The following is a 23,702-nucleotide window of genomic DNA, read 5'->3' as shown; positions in this document are numbered from 1 at the left end:
CGCAAGAATGTTGAAACGTTGTTCTGTACTTCATTTTAATTAAAGTTTTAATACCCATACCAACCGTCTTTAGAATACAATCGTGTTTCTATTTATATGGAACTACCAATTTTCCACAAAGACGACGTGGTATCATATAATATCAACCGTTTCTGTAAAATTAGTCAACTTAAGTGTGTGTACATGAGATGTAATATCATATAATATCAGCTGTTTCAGTAAAATTAATCAACTTATGTGTGTGTTGATGCACGCTCACAACTTTAAAATTACAACACCTGTTCTTCTTTAGTTGATATGTTTAGGAATGCATAATATGCAAAGTGTTCTGGTACAAGAGAGCGACATAAATCAATAACTGAAACAACGCTGTCACAATTGAGTAGTATTGAGGCTTGAAAGATTTGAGAAGAATCCCCCTTGGATAAGACACACTTCAAGTAATATCGTTTTAAATCCTTTAGATCGTTAATATAATTAACCATCTATCTTGCTGCTTAATTAGAATCTTAAAAGCTGTTACAGGCCAGCTAAAACAATCACAGCATTGAATGTTGATGAACTTCATTAATTTTCATTTAGAAAGTCCACAAGTACCACCAGCCGGTGCTGTTCAATAATGTAAGTTCTCTTTCTGAATGATCGTACAAAGGGTTTGTTCCGGCTCATTTAGGTTTCCATCATAAAAAGAAAAACTGAAGTATCTTGGGTAACATTGCGTGACAAGAAAAAATTCAAAATATGATTTTTCTTCTTATGGCGTGGTAAAATTTCCAGTAACAAAAAAAAAAGATGGGCAGAAAGGATATACAACAAAAGATACAGATTAAAATGTGGATCGAATAATCAAATCTATTTCAGTAACAGAAAGATTTTTAAAGCTTGATATGCAATGTAAATCAATGATGGGTAACTTATGGAATAAAAAAATAAAGAAATAAATAGAAAACAGACACGAAAATTATCAAACTAATGCTCTATACTGTGTATTCATCTCACAATAAAGACAGCTGTATTTGTACCCAGTAAATTACGTCTAAATAAATGTGATTCGGTATAATAAGTACAGTAAGAAAAAATAGGAGTTAAAGTGAAGAATTCGTATAACCATAAAAATAGATGTCTCGAAAATGAAACAGTAGTCTTAATGCTATCATATTTCAATGGAAAAAAGTATATATATATATATATTTCTTACCAGCGACAATAACCTTCGTAGCTGCTACAACACTTCCTTCACTGTTTCTGGCCCTACAGACGTAGTCTCCGATTTGATCTTGTTCTACTGAAGTTATTTCTAAAGTTCCGCGACTGATTTTTACTGTGGGACTTTCATATAGTGGAACATTGTTCTGAAATACAAAATAATATTATTTTGAAAGACCTTAATTAACACCAACTTGAAAAATGTCAAGTCTCAGAAAACTAAAACAATTATAAAGTTTGTATAAATTAGATTTGTTTGTTTGTTTTAAGCAAAAAGCTGAAAAATGAACAATCAGGGCTTGCCCAACCCAACTGAGCCCTCAAATTTCAGTATCATAAAGCCTGGAGATTAATTTGGAGTTACCATTTGTACTAAAACTGGGAAATACTTTTGCGTGTTTACCATGTTTAATATACTAAAATTTTCTCCTCCCTACACATGTGGCTCAGTGGCAAGTCTGAAGTGCTTATAATGCTAAAACCGGGGTTTCGATACCGTCGTGGGCATAATACAGATCGTTCACTGTATAGCTCTGTGGTAAGCAAAGACATAATTAATTGTTTGTTCTTAGTTATCTTCCTTATAGTTGTAGCAAAATCATTAAATTAAATCTTTTCTTTTTTGCGCTAAATAACGAATATATTACTGTTTCACTGTTTCAATTCCAAATGAATTTTGTTCAGGAGCTATTCGTATAGATATCTATGAATTAAGCTTAGAATGTTTTTCAGTTACATTTGTCATATTATACAAATAGCGTTCTCTAATAATCTAAACAATATATATGGACATGTTTAATATATTCCATAACAGCTCAGCTGTATATACAAAAAGTCTTATATAAAAAGACTGTAACAAACGAATCATTAAAAGTTGCACATTTAACTTAATATTTATGTCCATTTAAATTTGTTAATCTAAATTTTGCGACTCTTCAGTCTCTTAAAACATACCTTGTACCAACGAATGTCGGGATCTGGAGTCCCATCAGCTGCACACTGGAGAGATAATTTCTCACCAATCTTCACATAAACAACATCGAGTGGTTTCACACGAAAATGTGGCGGTGCTGTAAAAGTTAGTATAATAACTCCTTTGATAACACTTCAAAATAACATCGCTGTTTATTTGTTCATAAACAATTTTCAGTGGACAAAGGCATTCTGATTAATTCTACTATTTTAATCTCATGTTTTCTGTTTAAGTGTTTGTTTGTTTTTTTAATTTTGCGCAAAGCTACACGAGGGCTATCTGCGCCAGCCGTCCCTAATTTAGCGGTGTTAGACTAGAAGAAGGGCAGCTAGTCATCACCATCCACTGTTAACTCTTGGTCTACTTTTTTACCAAAGAATAGTGGGATTGATCATCACATTACAAAGCCCCCACGACTGAAAGGGCAAGCATGTTTGGTGCGACGGGTGCACGGGAACCCGTGCCTCTGGAAATACGAGTCGAAAACCTTAACCACCTGGCCATACCGGGCCTGTTTTAGTGTTAAATTACAGCAGGGGATTTTAGAAAAAAAATCATTTATTTTTCAACGTTTAGGTTACACTCTGTTTTTTGTCGTATAAATTTCCTGTTTTAGGATGATGTTTGTAAGTTATAATTATTCGCTGTTTTTACTCGAGGAGTAAAACAGTTTAATAACAGTTGTTAAAAAATTAAAGTATTGCATGTAAGTAGTACATTCTGGGTAAATGATTGATTCAACGCAATTTTATATCCCTCTTCATATTTCCTAATCGAGTTTTCTCATCATATCGTGAGAAACGAAAACTTTTCGTTTTATCATCCATTTATTTTTATTTTTTATTACTTCAGAGTGCCTACATGTCTCAAAGAATAACATACATGTTAATTAGATGGTTCTATAATAACTCATTCCTTTGGGTTATGTTTAACATTTCTAATTTCACTGTCCAATTGTTCCAATTATCATTCACACAAACTGTGCATTCACTCAGAAGGAATTCTTTAATCACCAAACTTTATATTTAGTAATAGGACCAGCACGAATAGAGTTGTCATCACGAATGGTTAGATTGAAAACCAGGATTTATTATCAAGTGAATTTAGTTTATTTTAATCTAATTTTGGGAAATGCATGTTAATGTGTTAATTACAACTTATATTTCAGTATATTTCTCATTTCGGTTAATTTAACAAAGTTGAGTGTGAAATTCATAACTTGTGGGAATTCTCTTGCCATTACAAACTTCACTAGTAATTAATGTATTAATAAATAGCCGAGCGCGTTGGGACCCTTAGCACAGCTTTTTCTGAAGACACATACTACCTATCGAAGATGGACAGAAAATTCTCCAAGTCCCAATGAAAATTAAAAACCCTTTAAATGTTTTAGACAATCAAAAGACGTTTTAAATTACACCTCTGTTTCTCGTATCTAGATAAATGAAAATGGGTGGACCAAAATTCAATAAAATCGTAATTCGCTTTGACAAAACCATATGGTTGAAAAGGAACTTCATTCAAAATAAGACTAATTACTAATCTAAGTAAAAACAAAAGATAAACTAACATCAAATAACAACCTTCCATTTCTTCTAGCAATCTCTATTAACATATACCTAACTACCACAAAAGAAACAGGATGTTACTTTTTTACGGTTAGTAGTATAATTAATCGAAAAGTTTTGAGATCATTGTTAGAATGATATGTAACAGATTCTCAACTCTTTACCTTTATTGTGCTAAAACAGTAGTGACAAAAGAATGAAAATCAGTAAAATATGATTTTAAGAAAAAACATATACTTCTTGTGATTTGAGTGATGGGAATAACACACCTGAACAGAAAAAAAAAAAAGACATTTATAAACTAGCAAACTGTTAAGGAAGAGAGAATAGAGTCACGCTTCATATTCAGGACTTTCTGTATAACGAACATTCAAAGACTTTTAAAAGATTCTTCGTGGTCTTATCTTATCGTTAGTGTGTGTGTGTGGCTATTCAGAAAACGGGTGCCATTATATATAAAAAAAAAGGTATGAAAACCAGACCATTGCTTCAGTTACGCTGAAAGATTATTACATTTTTCTTCAGGTAATTTCACAAGCAGACAAAAAGTATATCAGTTGCTTACACTGAACAATTTGGACAGGGATATGTTCTATTGTAAAATTGATTTAATACAATGTAGTACCATTTAAAGAAATTTTGAAGAAAGTAATGTAATTGATGCATTTCAAAATTGCGGGTTATTTGACAAACTTATGCTGTATTCGTTAGTTCGTTTTTTATCTAGTTATATAAATTTTCAGCCATTTATATAGTGAAGATAGTATTTCATTCATTTAATCGTATTCTTATTTTTCATGCCTTTGAATTCACAGTTTTTGTTGACCAAAGCTTCAGTTTGTCTTGTTACTCTTTTAATTTATCTAACTATTGTGTAGTAATCAAATAAAACCATTCTCCTTTATTTAGTTATTAATTCACTTATAAAATAAAACATTAGCAAGCACTTATGAGACTCGCTATCCGTTCATCTAGCTGCAAACGTTTAAAATATTTGAGATCAATAACCAGAACCTCTTCATTCTCTCGTGTATTTCTTTCATACTATAATGGAACTCTTGCTTACGTGATACTGGAAAAAACTTTTTGCTTATGTGATGTGCAACCTACAACTTTGCGAAATTTGTATCCTGTGTACATGTAGAATTGCAATAGGGGTTATGATTTTCCTGTTTTGTCTCCGTTTCTCACCAAGAAGAATTTTATATTTCAGTGTGCAGATATGACGTTATGAATACGTCTCATGTGGATCTAATTCACTGGCGCCATCTGTAAAAATCTATTTGTTGTATGTTCCTGTAAATACTTCGCGAGATATGAATATATGAGTATTTTTGCGGATGTTTTTTTTTTACCACTACTTTGCCCCTGTTTATTGATATTCACCAAATTTGGCATGAAGATATGTTGGGTCCATGAGGAGGTACATGAAACGTTACAGTTCCACATTTTTTATTTTGATGTGTTTATGTGCGTTTTGTTTGGTTTTAAATTATATACAAAGGAAGCAACTTTTCATGTCCTAAGGTAAACTGTCATTAATCATGAATTTATGTAACTTCCGTCCAAGGTGCGGGTACTCCAGCTAACGTAATTTAAAGGCATTTGTGAAACAAAAGGCTTATATTTATTAAGTTTAGTAGCAAATGAGTTCCTCTCGAAATAATTTGATATTACATTCTTTATTCACCAGTCTGTGTAACTAACATACTGATATAATATCAGTTTGGATAAATAACAGATATTCTCCGAATATCTAAAGCGAGATATTAACTATTTTCGCCGAACTGCTTACTGTTTCTTTTTTCCTAACTTTACACATCTAGTATAGAAAACAATTTCTTCCATACTGGCCATGCAGACAAATAATATTACGGTATAAACCACAGAAAATAGTGGTTTGGGTTTATCTTAATAGGAGACGAAACGATTGTTTGTTGTTTTTAATTTCGCACAAAGCTACTCGAGGGCTAACTGTGATAGCCGTCCCTAATTTAGCAGTGTAAGACTAGAGGGAATGCAGCTAGTCATCACCACCCACCGCCAACTCTTGGGCTACTCTTCTACCAACGAATAGTGGGATTGACCGTCACTTATAACGCCCCCATGGCTGAAAGGGCAAGCATGTGTGGCGCGAAGGGGATGCGAACCCGCGACCCTCAGAGTACGAAACACACGCCTTAACACGCTTGGCCTTACCGGGCCTAGATGAAACGAAACCTATATAACAGCATATATATTATAATGATATTATAACTTGAAAGTAAATAATGGGTAATCAACATTACAATATCACTCTTTATCTACTGAGACGAGGTGTGAAAAAATTAGTTGTTTTGAATAAAGCAGAAAAACAGCCAAATAAAAATGGTAACTAAAAACAGATCACAAGGGGTAAAATAAACGTTTATCCAAATTTTATCTTGATACTCATAGCTCATCAATGTGTCTATCTGCACCTACATTTAATTATAGATCCATGTTTCTATTTTAGTCTATTAATTTCGAGATTTTTTACAGATAAGTTGGTTTGCTTACTCTATAATTAAACAATTTTTGAAGTAACCAAATATGCTTGTGACTTATAAATATTTTTTTTCAATGTCAAATTGCGTATATAATACAGAGAAACCAATATGGTCGCAAACAAAACCAGACGCATCAAAAATCCAGTGCATATTTTGTTAGACTTGTTAACGTGTAAAGTACCATGAATTTACAAGTTTATCCTGTTATCACAAACAGAACCAATATTTATCCATATATAAATATATATATATATATATATATATTTAATTTTTCGATATTCCTATTTATATAATACAAAGACAGGTAAAAACATAATTAACAGTCCTTATGCTTTATTCAGGGGATATGATGGGAAATCAAATGAAAATTATCATTTGGAAATAATTTTATTTTAATATTTAGTTATCATATAAGAACATCCTAATTTAGAACACGTAAAATTATACGAATAGATCAAAAGAATGAGCATTTTTGACTACAGATTTGAATCAAATGATTGTGTTAAGATTATTTGCAATCTCACTCAATATTCTAGTTGAGTAACACATACCAAAATATGAATGATTTTAAAAAGTTTTCTTTCTCACATTTTAAACGACAAGCATGATTGTTATGTTGAATTAAAAAGTCAAATAATAATTATATGTTAATGTATTATTTGTTATGTAACTGAAAGCTAAGTATAAAGTTATAATTATGTGGGTAAGCTGGCTATGAAGTAATAAATGCACACATTAATGAAGTTCCACCAGCAAATTCAATTTGTTTAAACGCAAATTTACAAAATAGTTTATCGGTGTTATGTCCACTACGGATAAACGAACCTCGGAATTTAGCGTTATAACTCGGCAAACTTATCTCTGACCCATTGAGCGACAAAGATGTTAAAACACTGGAGAAGTATTAAATACTTGTCTAATGTTTTCGAGTATAAACAATCTGCTTCGTAAAAATATACGTTTACGCTTTCTGAATAGGAAAAACAAATGATTATGTCTGTGAGTGTGTGAGTATATATGTATTTTCAGTTTATGTTATTCAATAATACAATGCAACATATGGAAAGAAGATCACATACTGATCTATATAAATGATAAGCTGTAATTCCAGAAAAGATCTGATTAGATGGTGATGGAAAGTCGATGCCAGTATCAGGTTTGTTACTAATAGTAGCTTGAAAGTGGAAAGACGTTTAACGATTATCTGCTAAATTTTCTTGTGGTAAAAATTGCTTAAAGCTAATTAGCTTATATATCTAGTTGTCAGACTTTGTTGTAATGGGGTTAAAACTAATGTTCATGCTTTCGTGCCTCATTGGTTTCAAAACCAATTCATTTGGAATTAAAAATATATGTGTATAAGCAAAAATAAATTATTTATCAGAAGAATTTTTATTTGAAATATTCTATTGCAACTTTTCTTAACGAAGAAGTAAATTAAAATAGTATATTTAATGTTTTCTTGTAGATAAAATTTTAAAACACCATGGCTAAGTAAGTTAAAAACGACAGGCTTATCAAATTGCCAGTATTTGTTAAGACAACGAAGTTTAAGAAATATCTTACATGTTCACTTAAAGATATCTCAATCCTAAAAGAGAAAAAGTGAATCACACATAACTCATAGTTACTGTAATAAATAACCATGCTATCTGAACTTTTCTAAAATTTCCTTGCAAATATCATGTGATTTCACTAGTAGAAAAGTACTTGCATTAATAGCTTTATTTAGCATTACTACCACTCATGGGATTATATCTAAGCGCAACGTTCTGATACAAGTATTCTACCTTTTACAAGTATAGAGCTGTTCTGCTACATTGTTTTATTTGATTCACTTTATATGAGCTAAACTCCTCGTTACTTCGAGCATTGTATGTAAACAAAATATTTGTAAAACACACATCGTTTTAGTGTAGAAACCCTAAAGAAAAAATTCTTCAACTTGCTTCAAAGTCCGATCTGCATAAGAAATGGATCCAGTGAATAGAAACCCAAGTAAAGTGTTTGCAGCCTTCCAAGCAAAGGCGTTTTAAAGGATTAGATAGAATTTGTATTCTAGGTCACTGAAGATAGACTCACATCAAGTTGAATAAAAAGTTTTGAGACTAGGTATTCTTCATTGTAAGATTGCTAGGTAGTGCGTTTCACCGCTGGGAAGTTTTCATGATTCGAAATTTTCTATTCTCCTTTCAAAAAAAGTTTCAGTTCGAAAGAAAACTTTTAATGTAGAAGCTTAAATTAAAAATAAATTTAAATAAAATAATAATAAAAATCAATAAAAATCAAATTAAGTGATTTTACACATAAAATACCATCAGAGCATTAGAAATGTTTTGTAAGATTCGCTAAATTAAATATGTGAATTTTTAAATAAAGTAAGCAAATAAAAGATACATGTTTCAGGTCTGAGGTAAATTCCTTCAATAAGCACAAGTGTCAATTTCTTCTTAAATATGTTACAATTTCCACAGCAAAAAAAAACAAAAACTTCCATGCTTAAATCCATAGATCATGAGAACTTCCTTCAATGGCCATCAAGAATTAATTGCTTGGTAAACATAGTTTCGTATATTTTGATTGCAAGTTGAATGGAAGAGCAAATACCAAATTACTGCAGATGCTTCCAGTGGATGAAGATTAAGGTAAAGTTTGTAGCACTGAAACTACGCGTCAACTAAATCCCTAAGGCACACACATCACCATAAAATCCTATATATAACCTGCTTAGAAACCAGTTTATCTTGTACCCGATGATGCCTTTACTGGCAAAACCACGTCATTAAAAATATTTTTTTTAAAATTATCAGAGTTGGAACAAATCAACAGTATAAAGTGTACAGCGCATAATGAAACTAAACACTATTAAAACACTGGTCAGCTTTTCAAATTCAACAAAATGAACATATCACAAGAGTTGCAGTAAAACAGAGAAAATATTCAAGTAAACAACTTAGTACTTTATCCTGTGCACAAGAAATCAATGACATACTATAGAAAATATAAACTAAATATGAGTAAGTTGTGATTTAAACAGAAATAGAATATTGTGAACTAATGACAGCATTGTTATGTTGTACACCAATATATCTACATGTATTTGATTTAGTTTGTTTGGAATTTCGCAAAACAAAAAACTCGAGGGCTGTCTGCGCTAGCCAACCCTAATTTAGCAGTGATAAACTAGATGAAAGGCAGCTAGCCAACACCACTCACTCTCAAATCTTGGATTATTTCTTTATCAACAAATGTTGGGATTAACAGTAACGTCCCAATAGCAGAAAGGGCGAGCACGTTTGCTCACGGGGATTTGAAACCGCGACCCACAGATTGTAAAACAAGCGCTCTGATCAACAGGCCATCTCAGGATCTCTACGGTAATAAACAATAAATAAACATTTGACAGACCATTTTGTGGAAAATAAATATAAAGTAGCGCAATTGTTATCAAGAAATACTGATAACCTGTTAAACGCATTATAAAACAACTGGTCTATCAGATGTATACAGAAACTCGACCAAAATATTAAAAAAAGAAGCTAATTATATATATGATTATTATAATTCATACCAAGTTGTAACAAAAATTAAGATAAAGCGACCTACCGTGAACGTAGAGATGAACAAAACTACCATTTCGTTTCGGGTCCGGGGACCTGTCGAAAAAATTGACTATGCATGTATAGATGCCTTGGTCGTGATCCTGTAAGTTAGTTAGATTGAGAGATGCTTGACCTGTGAGAGACACACGTCCGTCGTAGCCTTCACCAATATGAGGTGGGTAACCTTCGTACCATATGTATATGGGAATTTTGATTCCTTGTTTGTGCCATTGAATGATGTATGGAACAGGTCCACTTTCTGGAAATTCGAAAGAGCATGGCAAAACAACGTCTTCTCCGAGGAGTGCCGTCATCTTTTCTGCGGAGCCATTCTGGTGATATCCTGGTGGTAATAATTATTAATGGAATTAATATCTTTAAAAATTATATAGATTGGATTAATTTGAACATGAAAAACTGGGATGGCGTTTATAAACCTTAAGGCCAGTCTAGGAAATCCATTATCAACATAAATATGAATGCATTTATTTCAAACATTAAAACGTGGAAAAATGTAAAACAAGGGTCACTTACGCTTCTTGTCTAAATTTCTCACGGATTTAGTAAATTTTATAGGAAATATATAAATATACATATAATAACGAAGAGTTTGGTATGTTGTATTGAAACAGTTTTGAACTTTTAAATCAGTAAGTTACGTGGAAGTCACAGCAAACATTAAATCACTGTGGAAAGAAATGTATCAGAGCTACATTTTGACCCCGAAAATTGACACGCTTTTGAGAAGAGCGCGTAATTATCCTTTCCGGTGCAAGATGCATATATATTCAGATCAATAATTCAGAAATTGTAAGACAAGGATATCTCTTGTACTTAATAGTAATGGGAAACAAAGGAAGACGGATCAGTCTGAAACCAGGATCATCCAGAAAAATGACCTGAAACAAAATGTATCCCAACTGTATTTAACAAACTACGGTGTCTTTTAACAGGTGAAACCTCAGAAACACAAAAATCAGTGACAAAAGTCTTCCATATATAGTAAACAACAATAACTAATATAATAAAGAAGGAAGAGTGACATGATTCACATGTATACAGGTTGCTTCCACGACATATCTGTTCAACCGTTATATATCTCAAAAAACTGTAAAACGGTAAAGGTATTCATGCTATTCCTATAAATTCTTTGTTATCGTGATATTGAAACAAACGCTAGGAAATTGCTGAATGATGGAAAGTACGAAACAGGAGAGTTATATTTCAGAAGAGATCCTTATGATTTGGTTTCAGTTTCACCCACATCTACGTGAAAGATAACTGCGCTAGATGTCCTTAACCTGTTCAGTGTTGTAGACGAGATAATGCGTCTAAGCCGATCGGTAACACAGTGCCACGGACGAGTTAATTTGTTCTCAATAATACATAACTTCAACGCTAGATGTCAGCATCATACATGCATTTGGCCTACTCACAAATTGTTTCACTTTCGATCCAATGTCACGAAAAAATTTACAAAAGGAGGAAGCATTAGAGTTGTGTTTTGAACTTGGTTCGGAGTTTGAAAATAGCAGTGGCGATTCATAAGATTCAGATTTTCAAGATTTTTTGAAAAATACGGAAATTCAAGTCTCAGTTGTTACCAGCACTGGTAAACGGGCGATAACACCAGGGAGTAAACGTAAAATTGGAAGTCGTGGTGAGAACAGTTCCAAGAAAAAGTGCCCTAATGACAATGATTGTATTGCTGAATCCTTTACATTGATTACAATCGTTATATGGGAGGGGTTGATTTATGTGACAGTGTGTTGCATGCTTATTCGAGTATGCGCAAGGCTGTCAAGTGGTACAAAAAGTATTTTTTCATATAATGGATATAGCAGTGTACAATGGTTTGGTAGTTTACAAATCACTGGGAAACAACCTGTCTCTCCTGGAGTTTAGACTTGGCGTCATCCGCATCCTGATTGAAAATTACCACACCCAGCGCCCAAAATCCTCCGGATGCCGGCCTTCCTTGGAAAACCCCTTCGCCTCACAGTGCGTCACTTCCCAACACTTATTCCCCAAGCAGAAAAGAAAAAGTACCCCACTAGAAAGTGTAAAGTGTACTCTGACAAATCCACGAAGATGGAAAGCAGATATGAATGTACTGATTGCAAAGTGGCTCTTTGTGTTGACTCCTCCTTCAAAACATTTCACAAGAAAGTGAATTATTAAATGTGTTATGTATTTCTACACCCAAAAATGACATTTTGTGCATTATTGTTTCATGTTCTGTACATATTTCTTCATTTTGTGTACTACTATAAGTTTGGCCTAGAGAAAAAATAGTATTTGTTGCTTATTTCCTTTGTTTTAAAAATTACTCAACTTTGCTGAAAAGAAAAACCGGCATAGGAGCTGCCGTAGCAGCTGAAATTCTTGGCAATCAACAGGTTAATTTAGCTGTGATAAATTAGAGGGACGGTAGCTAATCAACACTACCCACTGCTAACTCTTGTGCAGATTTTTTTTCCAACGAGCAATAGGATTGATTGTAACTTTATATCGCTTCCACGGCTGAAAGGGCGAGAGCGATCGGTGAAGAGGATTCGAATCTACGACTTTCAGATTGTGGGTCGAGCGATCTAATCACTAGACTATGCCAGTCATGACAGTCTTATAAAAGAGCATTTTGCTTTGGAAACCACGCAACCAGATTATTGTCTAGATGCACAGTCGTCATATAAATTATGACGAATAATAGCTGCGTGAATTTTAACGACACAGGGAGGCTCCAGAATCGTTTTATTATAATGCTCTAAACTTCTGTATATTGTTAAGAAGTAGCAACAGTTTGCACATGGTATTTATTATTCTAATTTCTTGGTAATCTACATAATTCTAGAGAAATACAATACAAGATAATTATTATAACTTGTTGGTAATCTATATAATTCTAAATAAATACAACACAAGAGTATTATTATAACTTGTTGGTAATCTATATAATTCTGGAGAAATACAACACAAGAGTATTATCATAAATTGTTGCTAATCTGTATTATTCTATAGAAATAAAACACAAGACGATTATTATAGCTTGTCGGTAATCTACATAATTCTAAAGAAATACAACACAAGAGTATTATTATAGCTTGTTGGTCATTATATAATTTTAGACAAATACAACACAAGTGTTATTAAAGTCTTCAACTAAGCTTTATCTATGGTGCTAACACAGACCAATTTAAACGTGGATACATTTTAAAATAATACATTCTTATCTGTTTTTAGATTTAAGTGCATAATTAGAGTTCTTGTAATTATTTCTTTGCCAGTATGTCTGGTATAGCTTATCAATCCCTTTGTCTTAATAGTCCATATGGATATTTTTTTTTCTCTCGAAACAATTACTATCTACTTTATCCATCACTAAATTTAAACTCACAGGCCTCGAGGAAGCAAGTTAGCCAATAGCACCCATTGACAATTTCTCGTAACACTTGTTTGACCAGATAGTAATATTTGATCTGTCACTCTTTCAACACACACGTTTTGCTCAAATGGTTTTCATTTTTTTGCAGTAATGGGACTCATAGTCTGGGAAGGTAATCACTGATCCCCCTCAAGAAAATAAAAAGTGGCTTATATATTATAAAGAAAAATAAATAAATAAATATTATCTACAACTATAGACTAAATTATTTAAGCATATATATCCGAATAAAAACATTTTCTATTGTAAACTGTGATAAATGTAAACTCTAAGAAGTGTGTTAAATTTAATATTCTTCTGTAGAATTGTATTAATGAATTAGTTAATGATTGGCGCACTAGCTCCAGTTAATAACATTACAATTTTTAGAATATTATCCCTAATCAAACTCAGGAACTTACCATTTAGCTATCAATCAATACTTTCAAACCAAGGTGACCATATGAAGCCATCAAGAATTAATTGAAATAACTAACAGCACAAACTAAACTTAAGGTGGTAGAAAATTTTAGTAAACCACTTTGTTTGTCAGACTATTTGGTTAGCTATGTTATGTTTGTTAGCTATTTTGAACTATATGAATGATTTAGTGAATCTAACAAACTGTTTCATTATTTATATTCTCATAATATTAACCTTTCTGCTTACATTTAAAGTCTCCATGATTGTTTTTGAAGTTAAAATGAAACAAAAACTTAATCGTTCTCATAAAATAAACCCTACTTCATTACCAAAGATTTTAATTATCCAAGTATTTGATATCGTTGTCTCAATTTATTAATTTCCAATTCGAAGCGTTGATACAGCACCGTTGATATGACCATAACTTCGGGTAAATAAGTCATAGTTTGTTTGTTTGTTGTCAAGGGTTAAGCTACACAATGGGCTATCTGTGCTTTGCCCAGAAACTCATCATACTGTATGCTATTATAGGAGATAAGTCATTAAGATTCTAAGGTTGACTGACAGAAGACGAAGACTTGGCTACATTTGATATGGTGAAGAAACCTCTATTTAGAAAGAAGTTTTCGTACATTTTTTTCGAGATTACGCAATTTGTCTGTTAATCGAAGAGTTCTGAAAACAATACTACGCGAGCTGCATGAAATGAGTTACACAGTTCAGTGAACTAGAAGAAAACAAACAATGGATTTAAGTAACTCACAAGATATATCAAAATAAAAAATGACATTTTTTAAATGCAAATATAATTAATTAAAAGAAGCAATGCTTCCAAAATTTTTACTTTAATTTACTACGTAATACACAGACCCAACAGGTATGTGAAATATAACTAACGTGTTTTTTATGTTTATATTTGTTACCCCTGTGACTCAGCGGTATGACTGAGTACTTCTAGCGTTAGAAACCGGATTTCGATACCCGTGGTGGTCAGAGCACAGATAGTCCATTAATTACAAACAAATAAACAAACTTGTTTGTGCTTATAATTTCAAACTGTTAACTGCCAAGATGACTGAGCCCGGCATGACCAGGTGATTAAGGCGCTCGACTCGTAATATAAGGGAATAATTTACGGCTGTATTAGTTATAAATGGACTAATATTTTAAAAAATAAAAGTCAGAGCAGTTGCAGTGTAATTTTAACCAAATTTAGAGAATTCTCCTAACATTGGGATGATATTAACTACATCAATATAATAATCTAGAATGGGATAGTTCAAACACATTAATGGAATCATTTAAATTTTATGACGATTCTAATCACATTAATAGAATCATTTAAAATTTGGGATAATTCTAACAGATTAATAGCATAATATAAATTATGGGACACGTTTAATCACATTAACATATTCATATAAACTTTGATATTCTTTGATTTATACTTCTAATTACATATTAGAGAATTAATTAATATTTGACGCGTACAATACTCATTAAGTAACATGTTTTATATTTTTATAAATTCGTATACTTTGATCTTTTTGAAATATAGGGAGCAGCATAATACGATTAGAATAAAAGTTTATTATTTTTAATACAAGTTTAATTCGTTTTCTCTAGCATCATGAATATTGTTTAGTGATTTACTTTCATGCTTGCAATAATTTGTGATAAAGTATTTCAGTGTGAATATCCATGCATATTCCACATTTCATAAAATTACGAGCAGTTTAACTGAAGATCTTAATGTATGCTTATATTCTCCGCTGAATCTCTATACACACATGCTATTCCGAAATGAAGTACATGGAAAACTAATGTTACATTTCGTTATGTTTGAACTTTTATAATTTTAGAAGACGTCATTTACAAGGCGTGTCTAAAAAACACGATTACGATTTTTAGAAAATCACGTTATGTTCGATGCTGACCACACCCATTGACTACGAAACAAAAATTCTTTGTAACATAGGATAATTTTAATTCAAATGTCACGTAAAAGGTGGTCTTAATTAAAAACACCTTATAACGAGACATGTACAAACATATTCTATGACTATACTTAAAACATTTCACCAGTTAACTTTGTCTATTTGGATGTGACCAAAACTTCTATTCGGAAACTTTTCTTTTTACTTTTACTTAGTAGGCTATGACGTTACCCCTTAGTATTTTATAAAATACATAGTATTTTATGTAATGGGAAATATATTATATTTTCAAAACGGTATGGGTATTAAAACTTTAATTAAAATAATTTATAGAACAACGTTCCGACCATCGTCGAAACGATTATATTCCGCTGAATATAATGTACTAAGTAATTTGGCTTGTATTGTGGCGACATCTCTTTAGATATTACAATCGTAACATGCAGCATGTGACTTCCCCGGATAGTATACAAAGGGCCGATTGGAGAAGGAGAGACTTTTAATTATTATTTTATTTTATTTGGAGTGTGATGTGTAACTTGCTCACGTTAGTTGTTTGGCAGTTGTTAATATTACCGCCTGCGCGAACAAATTTCTTTTCGTTAGAAGTTGTCGTAGACTTGCTTCAGTTAAATGCTAAAAGAAGAATCATGGTGCGTTCTAGACGACTGCAAGTCAAATTTTGAGAAGTATCCACTGGCGCCTGCGCTGTGGACTGTTGATACATATAGCATCAGGCAGAAGGATTATTTTAGAAAAACATCATATACATCGTGTATGAACATCTTTTTACCTCGAATAGTTAAATATAATTAATTAATTATAATTAATTATAAATGTGTTTAATTATGCAAGTTGGTACTTTATTATTGTCTAACAAGGCGTACGTCTGTATATTTTTGTAATGTTTATGTAGATTTATATGACTTTAAAAGAGTGCAATTTATATTATTAGAGAATTTCACGAATAAAAATTCGTTACCTAACCAAAGTTCTTTATCAGAAGTGTTATAGAAGGAATACAACGATTAAATTGGTACAGCAGACATCAGTTATCTGGTTTGTTTTGCTTTGTAAAGCAAAGCTACAAGAGGGCTATCTGTACTCGCCGTCTCTAATTTAGCAGTATAAGACCAGAGGGAAGGCAGATAGTCATCACCACCCACTTTTAACTCTTAGGGTACTGTTTTACCAACGAATAGTGAGATTGCCGTCACATTATAATGCTCCCACGGCTGAAAGAGCGAGAGTGTTTGGCGTGACAGGAATTCCCACCCACGATAATCTGATTATTAGAGTTCTATTTAATAAATATGTTTTAGTTATCTTTATTAACTCAGTTTTTATTAATAACTAGTAGTTTCAATTCGCAATTCATATAATATCAAACAATTGTTATTTACTACGGTTCTTTTTAGAATTGATGAGATGTTAATGTGAAAACATCATACCACCATGAGATTTAAGATTATCTTATTAAATTCATATTTTTCATATAATAATCAATTGAAACATAAATAACCTTATGTCTGAAAAGAGAAATGTACTTAAAACCTTGAGCAACGTATATCCACAGTTTGAAATTAAAATAATTTTGACAGTTTTTGATTTTTTTACGTTAAAATATTTATTTATATTTCAAAACTTGATTTTCGTGGCTAAGTTATATTTCGTATTTATCAGTTTAGATGTCATCTTTGCAAAGGTGTATGCCAAAGTCACCAGTTAGTAAGTCCAGCATACCCATATGCTTAGAGCACTCGACTCATAATCTGAGGGTCATTGATTCAAATCCAAGTTGCACAAAAGTTGGCGTGAATGGTGATGACTAGCTGGATTCTTTCTAATCTTTGTTAAATTAGAGATTACTAGCGCAGATAGCCTTCGTGTATCTTTATACGAAATTCAAAACAAACATACAAACTAATACCATTTAGTGACTAACTACTGGAAAGAAAAGGCCAATGTGATCAGAAACTACATCTACTATTTCATCCTGTATAATATTACAGCTCCAACTGATAACTTTTCTTTAGCTGAGAATTTCTGAGTTCTGTGATAGATAATCCGAAACCATCCTTAAACTTTCAAAATTTATGTATCGTCTTCCCCTCAAATTATAAGCTTTCATTTTTTAATAATTATTTGGCTCACCTTTTGGTATTTTTAATATGTAACTAACGGTGTTTCATAGTTAATGACTTGTAACAATTAATATTCTTTTAACTTCTTTCTTAATTATATAAAACATCAAAATATTTACTATTATTTAGACTGACTTTTTAAAAAAATTCAATCTTGCGTAAATTTCCGTAAAAATACATCATTCACAAATACTTTAACGGATAATTATTGGAGACTCTATTAACTTTATGCTGAACTGAGCAACTGCATTTACATACACATACTAATTTACTTCGTTTAGATTTCTTGAAGAAGTATAAATTGCTCCAAGTGATCCTGGAATTTCTAAGTTTTAAAACTTTGCTTAAAAGGGTTAGTTAATCTTAGTTTTACAGAGAGTCGCAAAAGAATGAAAGTTCTAGAAGTTTCATTAGATCACTAAATACTTTACTGTCTGCTTTGCAAAACTAAGTTGTTGTTTTTTGTGGTGGTATATTTAAGAACTTTAATTGAACAAAATAGTAGTAGTGCGTTAACTCAACATATAATTAAATCACGTAAGTCAGTTTAGCTTCCTACCTCTCAACTTCTTCAAACTTTTCTGGATAACCCTGACGGCATTATAGAAATTTTTGTTCTTACCAACTTTAGAATATTAAAAAAGAGCTTACCTAATGGTTTAACTTGGTTTAAATATATCATATTTTGATAGTTACTTGTCTTTTTTAGAAATATTATTGAAATTGATTTGTTTCCAATATGAAGACTGGTTTGCTTGGTTTGAATTTCGCGCAATTTCACGAGGGCTATCTGAGCTAGCCGACCCTAATTCAGCAGTGTAAGACTAAAGGGAAGGAAGCTAGTCATTACCATCAATTCTTGCACTAGTTTTTTACTAACAAATAGTGGGATTGACCGAAACGTAATAACATACCCACAGATGAAAGGACAAGTATGTTTGGTGCAACGTGGATTCGAACCTCCTAATTTCAAACAATGAGTCAAGCGCCCTAACAACGTGGACATGCCGGTCTCTTCGTTTGGCAGTATAGGAACTAATGTTTGCAGTTTCTCCTTACTGTTCTTTAGTATATTGGTGGAAAAATCACGGAATTATATTGTGCTCTTTGCAAGGATAAATATTTAGTAGCAAAAAAGCCTGATAAAGGTAACGGAATAATTGTTTCAGATAATAATGATTGCAATGTCTGTTTCTCATTAAGCATAAACCTGCACCATGAGCTATTTGTAGTGTACCGCGAGTATCGAACCACGAACTTTAACGTTTTAAGACTCTATTTTACGGAGAATAAAGCTAGTAATAATCTTATAGAAAGATGATGTTTGGGGTATACTAAAGAATTGAACAAAAGTTTGAAATAAAGTTGTTAAATTAGATAAAAATTCAATTATTACAAAGAAACTATATCGCGGAAAGGCATTTCAAACTTGAAGAAAGGTCGAACAAAGCTACACAATGGACTGTCTGAGCTGTCCCAACCACGAGTATCAAAACCCGATTTTTATAAGTCCTCAGACTTACCGCTAAGTCTCTGGGGGGGCATTAAAGAAAGATAATCTTATACTGGAAAGGTTTTTTACCTACTTGTCCTTTAGGATCAGCATTATCAAATATAACCTTGGTTTATAAAGTTTTCTAATTAAAAATATACTAGTAGTGAATTTAGAGTAATAGAAAGTTTTATAGTTTCGAGATGTTTTTTACAGTTAGAGCAGAATTTGGAATGTTGTCATAATGTAAATGCATCTAATTTTAACACGGAGTCATTGAACACAGACATTTTTTTGCAAGAAAGTATTTATAGATGTTAGTAACGGTTAATATAAACAGCCGTTTTCTGAATTATCGTGTTTTGCTGTTAAATAATCTGCGTTTTTGTTTAACGAGAACATTTATGGTAAAATTTATTACAACAGTATGTGACCTAATTTTACATCTACTTTGGTTAATTTATTTTAAGACAATATAAGAGAGAAAGGTGTCTTACTTTCCCTGTTACTTTATGATAAATTTATTTTTCAGTTACAACAATATGTGGGTAAGTTTGTATTATTAAAATAGTAAACATACAAATGTTAAGTCATTTGTTAAGCCATTGCATAAATGATACTTGAATCTTAATGTCCATCATAAATAAACATTTTCCTTATTTTATGAACACTTTGATAATTTGTATTCGTTGATTTTAAAACTGATTTGAATGTTCTCATTAATTGGATTTTCAGAATTGTGATCACTTGTATATTTTATTAGAATAATAAATGATAGAGTTTCAGATAATATTCCTCTAAGTAAAAGAATGTGGTGCAGGATTTACTGATAACATAATATAAAAATATATTATGCATTATCTTCTCAGTTTCCCCTAGGAACCGTTTCCACAAAAGAAAGTAAAACGATTACATTTTTATTTTATCTGTTAGAAAAAATACTTAATTTTTCTCCTCGTGCAAAAGGTTACCCAGGTGGAACATTCTCCAGATTTGAATGGGAAAATATTATCCACCGTTTTAAGTCACTCTTATTTTGCAGTGTTTTGCTTTTTTTGCATATGTCCATATATTCAAGTTAGATTCATCCTGAGACTTGTTTTTAAAACAAATTATTTATCTAAAGTTAAAAAAAACTGACCTTCAAGAGAAAGAGAGCGGTTTCCAAGAGTATGTTGGATCCATAAAAATAAAATAACATACCGGAAAACACATCTGATAGAGCTAGAAGTAAAAAGTTCGCGCAATGCTACTCGAGGGCTACTTGCACCAGCCGTCCTTAATTTTGAAGTACAAGACTATAGGGAAGGCAGCTAGTCATTACCACCCACCGCCAACTCTTGGGTTACTCTTTTATCAAAGAATAGTAGGATTGACCGTCACATTATAACTCTCCCCAGCTGAAAGGGCGAGCATGTTTGGTACGACGGAGATTCGAACCCGCGACCCTCAGATTACGAGTCGAGCGCCTCAACCATCTGGTCATGCCGGGTCAAGAAGTGAAGAGCTGCTATTTAAACTCGCAGCTTTATGAGACTGACCAGAGCAAAAGATAATGTGCGGTTGAGGATTTATGAAAGAACTGTGACTGACAATCTGAAAACAGGATTAAACTATCATACTTTAATGTGCCCTCTTTTCCACAAACTACTAACTGGTTTACTGGTAAAAAATTAAGCCTATATAAAAAAGACAAAAAAGTAGACCCAACATCTGGTTTTAAATTATGCTCACTAAATACTATTTTATTAGGTTTTCAGGACTTTACAAAACACACTAGTGCTAATCTCTTCAAATAGGACTACCTACACAAAGCCAATAAAAATTTTAGTACTAAGTTAAGCTAGTAATTATCTTATAGAAAGAAATAACTGTAAAATAATTGATAAAAGGTTCATGTAAGTTTTATACGTCTATATAAAATAGCGAAATACCAAGTTTTCTGCCGAATCCTTAAAAGCTAAACTAAAGAATATACCTCAAACATACCAGATATTATGTGCCCAGATGATACATTAAACGCTACTGGCTGAATGGAGAAAATCATTTGTAATGCAAGAGAACAAATGGACAACAGTGATGTCTAAATCGCGTCAAACGTCATGGAACCTATCTTGTATAAAGACAGGACGCACATTAAATGAAATATCCTTTAGACTGTAGCCTGACACGTGGCAGCTTATTGTGTAATATGAAACTTCAGTTGTCATGTATGCAAGATAAATTTCCTTTACTTGGCATGTTAGTGAAGTCGTTCCTTTGTGCAAGTTTTAGTTGAAGTATGAATATTGGAGATCTTGAGATATATCAAAAACCGAGTTTATCTACTCTCTAAGCAATATGTTTATATTCTAGTACGGCTAAAAATACATTGAGATCTATCTTTCGTTGACAAATTTAATACGAGCTCAATAAATGAAATATTAATTGACCGTCACTAAGAAATCGAAAGTTAGTCACTTTGTATTCATTTATTTCCATTTATTGTAAAAATAATTGGTGTCGTTAAGCTGATGTGTAAGAAAACAATGCTTTTTTTTCTGTCATCTCATATAAATTGATCTTTGAATAAAAGATAAAACATTTCTTAATAAGTGAGTTTCACCGGAAAATTTGCAATGGTAAATATAATACATAATTTAACACATAACTATGCTAAAAAAAAACAACAACAAAGTAATTAGTGCTATGCTAATCGGGTTTATATGCAAAAGTTTAAAAATATCTATTAATATCATTGGACAGAAGCATTCCACGATTGATCAAAGGAAGAAATCTTAAACAGTTTGGTCACTCAGGAGCAGAAATACCTTAAAATACTCTCCAGAAGATTAATACTTTAAAACACTCTCTAGAGATACTTTTTTTACAGTTATATTTTATTTGATACTTGTTATGAGCTTGCATATCGACATGGCTATATGTCGATATGTTTAAATTTAATTGTGAGATACATATTTCTCAGTGATTGTATGTTGGCAAATAAGAATTATTACATTATATAGCATTACATATACCATTAACGAGTAAAGTTATAAATTTATTTTGTTCCAGGAAATCTTACATTCACCCCACTAAATATGATCCAACTTATCAAGAGAATTCTATACAAATATCTTCTGTTATTTAATTTATATAGAAACTGGGTGGCATACAAATATCTCCTATTATTTTATCTACATTGAAACAGAGTGGCATACAAATATTCCCTATTTTTTTATCTATATTTAAACAGTGGCATAAAATATTTTCTGTTGTTTGATCTATATTTAAACAGAATGGTATAGAAATAGCCACTGTTGTTTAACTTTTGTTCTATTGGTCTCTCATCGGTAATAATTTGAAATAATTGTAAAAACCTTCAGTGATATGCATAGCATCAATAATCTACGTAGATTTGTTTTTTACAACTTTCTTCTCATCATTTGCATTACTTCGACTAATGTCTTTCATTTATTAAAAAACAATGATATTTTTCCAAAGCAACTTTTACAACATTCAAATAATTTTGTATATCAGGATGGCTGGTATCGGTATTAACGCTTTTACTAATAAAGCAGATAACAACGTTTCAACTTTCATAGGTCATCTTCAGGTTAACAAAGAGTTACCAGCCGTCCTGAGTTACATTTTTACTTCAAGTGGATTTCTCGTCGTCACGAAAGTGTTTAGCAATTATGAAAATAAAATATTTGTACATTATTAAATCAAGACGCAAAATTCGAGGTTCCTCACAGTTTCTTAAAAAAAAATTGTTTTATCTTAAGTCAGTAAACAAAACTATAACAATTTTAAAGTAACTTTCCTACATATTAAAATGATTTGTCTCTTCAGTACATCTGGAAGTTTCATGCAGTTGTGTAACTACCTAATGACCACTGTATTTAAATATTTGTACGATCATACAAGTGGATGATAATTTTGTATTTGTTTCATGTGAGATATAGAACGCATTGTATTTGTTTCATGTGAAATATAGAACGCATTGTATTTGTTTAGTAAGAAGAAATGTTCTAGTATGCATTGAAGAACCTCGTTCATACTCAGATTCGTAATCTCGGAGAAGAAATAACTAATGATGCGCACTTGAAGTGGGCACTATGTTAACAGATTACTGTGCCTCCATAGGTGCTTCTCAAACAAGGATATAATTTATTGTTTTATCATTATTTATTACTGGTTTAATTTGCCTTTGTTATGTGTGTAATGTTTCTTTTTTAGCCAATATGCTTATTTTAAAATACTACTTCATCGAAGCTGTGGTGTTCTTGGACACGAACATAATGTTACTATTATTTAAAATATGCATCTATTTATCTATCTACACATATGTGTGTGTGTGTGTGTAGAAAACAACATGTCTTGTACTGTGACAATTCAGGTGTCTTCGAACATGTCATACGCTATA

At 31.9% G+C, this 23,702-nt stretch overlaps 1 protein-coding gene across 2 annotated transcripts in view; it reads right to left on the bottom strand.

Annotated features, from left to right (window-relative positions):
* Positions 1-23,702, bottom strand: part of LOC143230873 (protein turtle-like) — a 270,370-nt gene that overhangs the window by 53,408 nt on the left and 193,260 nt on the right. For both annotated transcript variants that reach the window (XM_076465157.1, XM_076465158.1), the window contains exons 2-4: positions 9,882-10,220; positions 2,161-2,276; positions 1,199-1,352 (exon numbers count right to left, since the gene is read on the bottom strand). In XM_076465157.1, the coding sequence (XP_076321272.1) occupies positions 1,199-1,352; positions 2,161-2,276; positions 9,882-10,220 (609 nt within the window). The remainder of the gene's footprint in view (positions 1-1,198; positions 1,353-2,160; positions 2,277-9,881; positions 10,221-23,702) is intronic.

The sequence above is a fragment of the Tachypleus tridentatus genome, chromosome 10 (assembly GCF_004210375.1).
Source record: "Tachypleus tridentatus isolate NWPU-2018 chromosome 10, ASM421037v1, whole genome shotgun sequence".
Lineage (NCBI taxonomy): Eukaryota > Metazoa > Arthropoda > Merostomata > Xiphosura > Limulidae > Tachypleus > Tachypleus tridentatus.
This window is presented reverse-complemented; position numbering and strand designations above follow the sequence as displayed.